Source organism: Terrapene carolina, unplaced genomic scaffold (genome assembly GCF_002925995.2).
Source record: "Terrapene carolina triunguis isolate 2854851 unplaced genomic scaffold, T_m_triunguis-2.0 Scaffold96, whole genome shotgun sequence".
Taxonomy (NCBI): domain Eukaryota; kingdom Metazoa; phylum Chordata; order Testudines; family Emydidae; genus Terrapene; species Terrapene triunguis.
In genome coordinates, this window is record NW_020664447.1 from 41,149,158 (window position 1) to 41,160,046 (window position 10,889).

Genomic DNA, 10,889 nt, shown 5'->3' on the forward strand with positions numbered 1-10,889 from the left:
TATCAGCTGACCACAAGACAGTATTGTTTTCTGTATTCAGACAATGTCCCACTTTAAGTGAGCCTCATGACATCCTACATACTACATTACCAAGAATTTTAAAGTCTAGTACAGTGGTTCTTTAACTTTTTTTTCCACGGACCACTTGAAAATTGCTGAGGGTCTTGGCGGACCACTTAATGATCTTTCCAAATGTTTTTTGTACCATTACTAACTATTGTAAAGCGCTTTGGATAAAAATACTATATAAAATCACTTAATAATTAAAATTTTTTTGTTCTACAAATAAAAGCACACAACTCATATTTTAATATCAGTAGCCTCTCCCCCGCAGTGGCAGCCACCGAGCTCGGCTGGGAAGGGGGAGTCTCCCCCTTTCTCCCCCGCCGCGGCAGCCCCCAAGCTGGGGCTGGGAAGGAGGGGGGTCTCTCCCTGTCAGTCACAGCCCTGGAGCTGGAGAAATTCGCCTCTTTCTCTGGCCGCCACAGCCCTGCACATCCCAATTTCCCCCTACCCACTTTTCTCACCCCACTGCCCCCTCCCACCTACTCCCTATTTTCCCCAAGGCCATCACTTCATCTTACATGTGCATCTTCTCCAGGGTCCAGGCACCTAATTAGTGGAGCCATGCCTGCATGGCTCCACTGATTAGGTGGGCAGCCCTTTATTCTCTTGTGTGCAGCCGCCCAGGCGCAAAGCTTAGAAGGAACTATCCGCGGGACCACCTGAATGGAGCTTGCGGACCAAGTTTGAGAACCTCTGGTCTAGTAGATTTTCAGGTTTCCCATATTAATATGGGAAAGAGCACAATGCTAAACTTTAATTGGGATGGTAAAACCATTGCAAAGGAAAATTAATGGTTAACTGTTCCTTAAGATATATAGCAGTAGTTGTTGCCCATAAAAAAAAGACGGTTACTCACCGTTGTAACTGTTGTTCTTCGAGATGTGTTGCTCATATCCATTCCAATTAGGTGTGCGCGCGCCGCGTGCACGATCGTCGGAGAATTTTCTACCCTAGCAACACCCGGTGGGTCGGCTGTGGAGCCCCCTGGAGTGGCGCCTTCATGGCGCTGGATATATACCCCAGCCGACCCAGCGCCCCCTCAGTTCCTTCTTGCCGGTTACTCCGACAGTGGGGAAGGGGGGCGGGTTTGGAATGGATATGAGCAACACATCTGAAGAACAACAGTTACTCACCGTTGTAACCGTCTTTTCTTCTTCGAGTGCTTGCTCATATCGATTCCAATTAGGTGACTCCCAAGCCCCACCTAGGTGGCGGGGTCGGAGTGAGACATTGCTGTGTGCAGAACCGCTGACCCAAAAGCAGCATCGTCTCTGGATTGTTGCACCAGCGCATAGTGAGCAGCAAATGTGTGGATCGATGACCAAACTGCAGCTCTACAAATGTCCTGGATCGGGACTTGAGCCAGGAAGGCAGTCGAGGAGGCCTGGGCCCTCGTGGAATGAGCGGTAAGGCGTGGCGTCGGTACACCGGCCAGGTCGTAACAAGCACGAATACAGGACGTGATCCAGGAGGACAGGCACTGTGAAGAGACCGGTGAGCCTTTCATCCGGTCGGCCACCGCAACGAAGAGTTGTGTCGTCTTCCTAAATGGCCTTGTACGGTCAATATAGAAGGCCAGGGCCCTGCGTACGTCCAAAGAATGCAAACGCTGGTCTTGACGAGTAGCGTGTGGTTTCGGATGGAAGACCGGGAGAAATATATCCTGGTTCACGTGGAAAGGTGAAACCACCTTGGGAAGAAAGGCAGGGTGGGGGCGAAGCTGCACATTGTCCTTATGGAACACAGTGTATGGGGGCTCGGACGTAAGCGCTCTGAGTTCAGAAACGCGCCGTGCTGAGGTGATGGCTACAAGGAAGGCTATCTTCCAGGATAGGTACAGGAGGGAACAGGTAGCCAATGGTTCGAACGGAGGCCCCGTGAGCTTGGAAAGAACCAGGTTAAGGTCCCATGTTGGCACGGGCTGGCGTTGCTGCGGGTACAGCCGGTCTAAGCCCTTGAGGAATCTAACGACCATCGGGTTAGAGAAGACCAAGGAAGCGAGTTCTCCTGGGTGGAATGCTGAAATAGCGGCGAGGTGAACTCTGATTGAAGATAACGCCAGGCCCTGCTGTTTTAGGTATAGGAGATACTCAAGTATGAGAGGAATAGGCGCCTGCAAGGGGGACGTAGCTCGTTGCTCGCACCAACAGGAGAACCGTTTCCACTTTGCTAAGTAAGTGGTCCGTGTAGAGGGCTTTCTACTTCCCAGCAGAATCTGCTGCACGAGCTGCGAGCATTGCCGCTCTGTCCGATTCAGCCATGGAGCATCCACGCTGTGAGGTGGAGCGATTGCAGGTCGGGGTGACACAGCCGGCCGTGGTCCTGAGAGATGAGATCGGGACATAAGGGAAGCGTGATCGGTGTTTGAACCGACAGCTCCACCAGTGTGGTGTACCAGTGCTGTCTCGGCCAAGCTGCAGCGACTAGAATTACCCGTGCATGGTCTCTGCGGAGCTTGAGCAGTACCCTGTGGACCAGTGGAAATGGAGGGAACGCGTAGAACAGGTGGTCTTTCCAGGTTAGGAGGAACGCGTCCGATAGAGAGCCCAGCGCTCGCCCTTGTAGGGAGCAGTATGCCTGACACTTCCTGTTGGATCGAGACGCAAACAAGTCGACCCTGGGGAAATCCCCACCTCTGGAAGACGGAATAGATGATGTCCGGACGAATTGACCACTTGTGCGTCTGGAAGGACCTGCTGAGACGGTCCGCCAGCGTATTCTGGACTCCAGGAAGGAACGATGCCGTGAGATGTATCGAGTGGGCGATGCAGAAGTCCCACAGGCGAATGGCCTCTTGGCATAGGAGAGATGAGTGGGCTCCGCCTTGCTTGTTGATGTAAAACATGGCCGTGGTGTTGTCCGTGAGAACCAACACGCAACGGCCCTGTAGGAGATTGAGAAAAGCCTGGCAAGCCAGGCGCACCGCCATCAGCTCGCGAACATTGATGTGTAGGGCTAGCTGGGGTGCGGTCCACAAGCCCTGAGTATGGTGCTCCCCGAGGTGAGCGCCCCATCCTAGAGATGAAGCGTCCGTGACCAGGTGCAGGGAGGGTTGAGGGGCGTGAAACGGCACTCCTGCGCAAACCGCCCTGCGATCCAACCACCAGGTGAGGGAGGTCAGGACCGAATTCGGAACCGTGACCACCATGTTTAGGTTGTCCCGATGAGGACGGTGCACCGATGATACCCAGGTCTGAAGTGGGCGAAGCCGCAGTCTGGCATGCCTGGTTACGTAAGTACACGAGGCCATGTGACCCAACAGGGCGAGGCACGACCTTATCGTGGTAACCGGAAATGTCCTGAGCCCTTGGATGACGCTTGTGATGGTATGAAAGCGATTGTCTGGCAGAATGGCTCGGGCACGTCTGGAGTCTAGGATTGCTCCAATGAATTCTATCCTCTGGGTTGGCACTAGAGTGGACTTCTCTCTGTTGAGTAGAATGCCCAGCTCGTGGAAAGTTTGTGTCACTATGTGGACGTGAGCTTGAACTTGGTCTCTGGTGCGGCCGCGTACCAGCCAGTCGTCCAAATACGGGAACACCTGTACCCCTTGTCGACGAAGGTATGCCACGACGACCGCCACACACTTTGTGAACACTCTGGGAGCCGAGGACAAGCCGAAGGGGAGGACTGCAAATTGGTAGTGCACCATGTTTACTACAAATCGCAGGAAGCGCCTGTGAGGCGGATAGATTGCTATATGGAAATATGCGTCCTTCATGTCGAGGGCGGCGAACCAGTCTCCAGGATCCAGGGAAGGGATAATGGTCCCCAATGATACCATGCGGAACTTCAACTTTACTATGAATTTGTTGAGTCCGCGCAAGTCTAAGATGGGCCGTAGACCCCCTTTTGACTTGGGGATCAGGAAGTAGCGGGAATAAAACCCCCTACCCCTTAACTCTGGTGGAACCTCCTCTATGGCCCCCATAGAGAGGAGCCCAAAAACCTCCTGTGTAAGGAGTTGCTCGTGAGAAGGGTCCCTGAAGGGGGACGGGGAGGGGGAGTGGGGGGGGGGGGACGAGGAAAACTGGAGAGCGTATCCCCTCTCCACCGTGCGAAGGACCCAACGGTCCGAGCTAGGGAGAGTGGAGAACAGCTATGCCGCGCTCCACAGTTCCAACGACCGTCAGGGGCGGTAAGAAGGAACTGAGGGGGCGCTGGGTCGGCTGGGGTATATATCCAGCGCCATGAAGGCGCCACTCCAGGGGGCTCCACAGCCGACCCACCGGGTGTTGCTAGGGTAGAAAATTCTCCGATCGTGCACGCGGCGCGCGCACACCTAATTGGAATCGATATGAGCAAACACTCGAAGAAGAATTATGAGTTACATAAACTGAATTAGATAAACCTCTGTCTTTTTAGGGAGGGAGAGAGAGAGGGGGGGGAAAGAATAAAATGGAAGGATTACATTTTTTAAAAGGGTGAGATATTTGTGGACAAGGAAAATCAGAAAAATCTAAAGTAAAAGATATAAAAAAAACCCCACAATGCAGAGAAACAGAGGAAAAGATTTAAGGGGATGGAAGGAGAGAGAAGCAAAAACACACTTTCTGAACAATGCAAAAAGAGATACAATATAATCCAAAATAGAAATGGCAGAGGGCAGTAAAGCCACAAAGTAGAGAGAAGGTACATCAAAAGCGCAGGACACAGCGTAAATTACATTTTTAAGTTTATTATATGAAAAGTTGATTGGTAATAGTTATGTACAGTAAAATACCTCTACATTATTGCTTTATTTCTTTAAAATTCATGGCCATGATTTTGGTGGGAAGGGTTTTTTGGGGGAAGGGGAGGTATGGTGGCATCTGGGCTCATAGGCTTAGTACTTTAGTTAGTTGCTGTTGTGTAAATTTTTCAAGTCTTGAACACTTCATTCATGGAGATCTGAATATACACCACTTTTAATTGAGTAAAATTCTTCTTCCTAAAACACACTTGATATAATTATTTTTTTTACTCATTATAATAAATGTAAATTACAATCAAGTGGACACAATATCAAATCATAAAGAAGTGGTCCCCAAACTTTTCAGGGTTGCTCACCACCCCCCCTTGCCCCTCTCCATGCTCCTCCGCCCACCAGAGCTGGGCCAGGAGGCAGCAGGGCTGGGAACGGAGCACCGGGGCCAGAGGCCGCAACTGGGGGTGAGGCCAGAGCAGAGCTGGGGGCAAAGCAGGGCAGGGTGGTGCTCCCTCCCCGCCCCTTGTGGGGACTGGCCTGGGCCGCAATGTGCCCCCCCCCCCGAACTTTCCTCCAGTCCTCCCCTAGGAGGGCATGCCCCATAGTTTGGAGACCATTGCCATAAAGAAATGTATGGGACACATATTTGAGACTCCCAATGCCTTGGAAGAACGAGAGAATTCTTGTGCAAACATGAAATGCAGCAATAAATGAACTTCAAAAACATGATCAAAATTCTCCATAAGGATGGTTCATTAGGGTAACCTTCTAAAATAGGATTCCGATTCTTCTCAAACAAAAATGTCTGCAAATATTTTCTTCTTGTGATTTTTTTATATATATCACACAGCAATTAAAGTTAAAAAGGTACTGATGGTATCTGAATAGACTTCAAACATTTTACAATGTATCACCAGTGAGAGACTGATTTGAAAACCAAAGCCTTATTTATACTAAATTGCTTTATAAACTGATTTAGATCCATCTTAACATACAAAACAGATAGTAGGCCAGCCACAAGAAAGGAAATCAGTATGCGCTCCACATCAAAAACAAAGATGTTGAGATGGTCAAGCTGTAAAAAAAAAAAAAAGGAAATGTGGTTGTAAGGAGCCTAACGCGGGTGCTCCAATTGAAAACCAATTGAGGGAGGCTGGGCTACCTTAGAATGGTCATATCCAGCAGAGACCTGAGAGCTGTATCAGTAGAATGGCTTTTGGAATGACTATGGACAGAGGACAACCAAGGGGGAGATCAAGGACTCAGTATGTGGGCTGGATATCAACGGACCTCAGAGAGACCAATCTGCACAACAGCCTGGCATACGATCATGAGTTTTGGAAGAAAGCTATAAAGTCACCGACCCTGAATAGGGAAGTGGCAAGAAAGAAAGCTTTTGAAACTGATTTAAGTAAATTAGTGGTAACATCCTGTGGTATACTATATCACAGGGGTAAGGCAACCTATGGCACGTGTGCCAAAGGCGGCACGCGAGCTGATTTTCAGTGGCCCTCACACTGCCCGGGTCCTGGCCACAGGTCCGGGGGACTCTGCATTATAATTTAATTTTAAATGAAGCTTCTTAAACTTTTTAAAAACCTTCTTTACTTTACATACAACAATAGTTTAGTTATATATTATAGACTTGTAGAAAGAAACCTTCTAAAAACGTTAAAATGTATTACTGGCAAGCGAAACCTTAAATTAGAGTGAATAAATGAAGACTCGGCACACCACTTCTGAAAGGTTGCCGATCCCTGCTATATCAGTTTACGTACACCTTATATCGGTTTAGCTTATGTTGATATGGAATCAACAATTTAAATCGCAGTAAGGCATTCTTAAAACGAAATAAGAGCATCCATAAGAGGGGGCTGCACTGATTTAATTGAATCAGTTTCTAAGCAGATTTAATTCAGTCACTACAACTTTCTCATGTAGACAAGGCCTGAGAAACAACAAGTTTAAAAAAAAATGTGGAATTAATAGCTAGTTACAATGTTGTAAAATAGATCCTTCCTTACAGTGTACTTACTTCCTTTGGTTGTGAAACCAAGACTCCGCTAGATTTAGCAGAATATGATACTCCTTATATACGCTAGTCAATAGGGAAATTATGAAGGTGTCCATCATGGCACCATAGTTAAGACTGAATTACATTTCACACTTAAAAGAAAATATTCAACCTCTGTTATCTATTAAAAAAATAAACACACCCTTTCATTCCCAAATCACTCACTTTTTTAAGTACGGAGGAATTTTTTGAAAATTTACAAGGAAATCCATTATTTAGTTTATGAGTTAAAATTATGCCTTCTAAGAAATGCAACATCTTGGAATATATATATTACATATACACACTCACACACACACATAAAGTCCTATCAGCCATAACACATGCCATTTCTGCACAGCCAACAATAAACTATGAAAAATGATCGACAGTGATTGATAGACCTTAACTGCAGGTCATGAGGATGAACAGATTTAATGGAAAAGGAAATGCAAGATTCTTGATACCTATAGAGCACAAAAAAGATAGAGTGGAGCCATTTCTTGAATGAGTTATGGAATATTTCCAGTTCTAAATTTTGTTTCCACAAGTGAGAGAGTGAATGAAGATTGTCTTTCCTGTGTAGAAGGCGGATACTAAAAACTTAAAGAAAATACCTGGAAAACGTTCTGAGAGTAGCACTAGGACTATGGTTACAAAAATACTATATATTTATACATATATAGTGTCTTTAGTTTTTAATAGAGATGTACTAGCACAGAGGATAAAAGAAAAGAGGAAAACACTGTATATTCTAGTACAGTATCACCTTTTGTATGAATTTTTAGTATGTTTTTGGTCTGAGGTGACAACTGTTCTGAAGAAGAAAGGAAAGTGTTTGATTTTCTCTTAAGACTTAAGGTGTCCTAAGTTGATAAATTTACATGATCTGTCATAGAAGGAGTACCTGTGTCGATCTTTGTCCTGCAGAGCTGAAAAAAAAAATTCCTGACTCCAAAAAATAAGATATCTGGAAGAATTTCTTGTTGTTCATCTGTACATTTGATACAAGTTGTTTTTTTTATCCCCGATGAAAGAGCTGGATTGAGGAAGCAAATTGTTCATTTTGAACAAATCCTTTGAGAACGTCTACACATCACTTTCTTACTGATTTTTGTCAAGTTGAAAAGAGCAAGAATGACAGAACCAAAAGAAAAATCTTGTTGGTTTTAGGGAACTTAAATTTCTTAGATTTTTTTTTTTTTTTTTGGTGGCCATTTAGACTAAGATAAAGTAGTTTTGCCTAAAATTATGCAGGACATTCCTACAGCCCCAAAAAAGAAAGAACCCAGTAAAGCCCCTTGTGCCTAAATGTGTCCAGCTGCAAGATTGGGGCTTCTTATAAACTTATAAGATTTTTCCAAAGACACCTGCTCCGAGTTCTAATCAAAATCTTTTGGGATTGATGGTGGCCCAGGCTAAAGAGGAAGGATCACTTTTGAAAATTTTTTTCACAATATTAGTTTGTTATTTTTTTTTAAATCTGAATTTCTGAAAGGTGATATTGAAAATAAAGCAACAAAAACATGACAATAAGAAACACATTTGACCAACACCTTTCCACTTTGGTCATAGGTGCTCTTAAAAATTAGAATCCTCTTACTCTAAAGAATTAGTTTGGATACAGGTCTCTTGACCTAGAGGTGCTCCTTAGGAGACTTCTGCCTTCTGTTTATGAATACATGAGAAATTTGGGAGAAACTCTTATTTGTCCTGCCTTAAAACTGGAAAAAGTTGCAAAATAAAGACAGTAATAATCCCCGTGGTCCTCACATGAGTCCAACATTCTCATGAGGTATTACTGCTGCAGGGTTCAGGTGGCCTTATGGGGTTAGAAAACTACCACTTCTACAGTTATTCATTGCTGCCCAGATCAATGACCACCTTGAAGGGACTGAGGAATATCTTCTGCAAATGCTGAAATTATGGAAGGAGCACTGATGTTTGGGAACCTCTCCCAAACAAAAGGCACTGTTTGTAGTAAGCACTGCTGCAGTGGCTTTACAGCTATGCCACATGTGGGACAATTTTTTCCTTAATAGTGACCTTTCACTATAGAATTACAGTTATTTTGATTGTTCACTGGCAAACTAGTGATATGAGCTATTAGCTACTCTCTGCCTCACTGACTGGCAGAGAACTGGCAGCAAGCACAGTAAGGTGGCAGCCTAGGCTCTGGCATATACGCCAAGGAATCTGGGAGGAGAGAAAAACAGGTATATTTCATCCTGCAGGTGCCAGCTATGGCAATAATATGCGGGCACAGGCAGATTGACAGTATGTGTAGACCGTTCTGCTGCATTACTTAGGGAAACCAGTGAAAGGTACAGTAAAATGCTGGACTTGACTAGGCTGCACTAACACACGCACATATAATGGGAACTGTTAGGAACACAGATCCACTTGGTACAGGTCGTCTGGCAATATGGGCTAAACTGCTCTGCTAAATTGTGGAGAGAAGCCAGTGGAAGGTGTCAGAGGGTGGTACGCTAGGTAAGACCACATGAATACACACACTTTATGGGAGTTGGAAGAAGAGTAGATTCAGCACACAAGTGCCTCAAACTGCCCTAAAAGGAAGATCAGTAGGCTTGGATTACTAAAAATCTGATCTATTTGAAGTTCCTGGCAGTTTATGAGATGAAATTTTCATCCTCTAAATCTCTTTGTTGTGGGGAACAGTGATCCCCCAGCTTCTCTCTCAAGTAGTCACAGTAAATGAGTCAGAGTGCAGTACTGCAGCAGTCCAGCAGAACGAAGATGAAATCTCCAGATCAACTGATGCCCATGTACGAGAAAAAAGACCTTCTGTAAACCCAAAATGTTCTGGAACATCAGTTCAACCAAACTCTGGTTGTAAAACCATCTTCCCTCCCACCCCCACTGCCAAAAACCACACCATTTGACATTTTACTAGGAGTCTAGCCCAACCCAGCCCCCTCTAGACAAAAAATGAAATGTACTCCTACCTTTCAGATACCTCTTGTTTTAACCTGGGCATATCACTAAGAGGCAGGTCTGCATCCAGGAAATCCAGGAAGTCCCGTTCTGCATTAAAGGATTCTTTCTCCAAATCAATGTCTGATGGATTCTGACCACTAAATGAAGAATCTAGATCTCTCTGCTGTGACTCTAATCCATCGGTTTCAGTATGTCGGCCACGATTGCTGGGAGAGCTGGAAACACTACCTCCTTCATGCTCTGAGCTACTATTTTGCTTCACATCACGCTGAGGTCTACTGTTCAGTCCATCATCTCTGAATCCTTTAGCAAAAGGGTTGTAATCTATCTTTAGCTGGGTAATCTGGATGTTCTGATAGGCTGTCACTGCAAAGAACTCTGTCTGTGGGAAGGTGAAGGTGTGTACATCAGGACCATTCAGCTGGATAACCTCTGTGGCTTTGTCTGCAGGTACCAGGTGAAGCCGTGGCAGATAGCGGTGCATAGAATGCAATATGATATGACCTTCTTGGTCCAGAGTATTGTTGGTAAGCTTGAGTTTGTAGAAGGATACTGGCTGGTGCATCCAGTACTGACCAGTGGAGGGTGATTCTGGATGAATAAATACCCGTCCCAGAACATGGGGTTCTGCCTTCCCACTAGGCTCCCACCAACGACCATTCCATTTATAGCGGTGATTGTCCACAGGAGAGATGTCCATGACTAGGATGTATTTCAGATTGGAATCTAGGCCTGTAATCCAGTACCGACAGTATGGGAACATACGCCTCCCCTGTTTGGTCAGAATCATCTCTGTGCTGCGATGGTAGAACTCATTCCACATACTGTTGTTGTCCAGGGTGACAGTGATGCTACCTGACGTACAATCAGCTGGAAGGCAAGTCTTTACTTTGGATTTTACTGGAGTTGACACACTACTGGTGAGAGTACAGGCATCCCGGTTTGCTACTAGAATTCCTTGATCAGCTTTACCATTTCCCTGCTGCTGTTTCAGGATGACAAAAAAAGCAGGTGCTGCACCAGACACTGTCCCACTGTCCCGGTTACCCAACACAATTTGTTGTTTCTCCATGATGATAATGGGCACTTCTGTAAATTCTTTCAAATTAACTGCAAATTCGA

At 45.7% G+C, this 10,889-nt stretch overlaps 1 protein-coding gene across 3 annotated transcripts in view; it reads right to left on the minus strand.

The window, feature by feature from the left end:
- Nucleotides 1-10,889, minus strand: part of MGA (MAX dimerization protein MGA) — a 72,722-nt gene extending 61,833 nt beyond the window's left edge. For all 3 annotated transcript variants that reach the window (XM_029911445.1, XM_029911444.1, XM_029911443.1), the window contains exon 1: nucleotides 9,776-10,889. In XM_029911445.1, coding sequence (XP_029767305.1) covers nucleotides 9,776-10,839 — 1,064 coding nt within the window. In that variant the 5' untranslated portion in view covers nucleotides 10,840-10,889. The remainder of the gene's footprint in view (nucleotides 1-9,775) is intronic.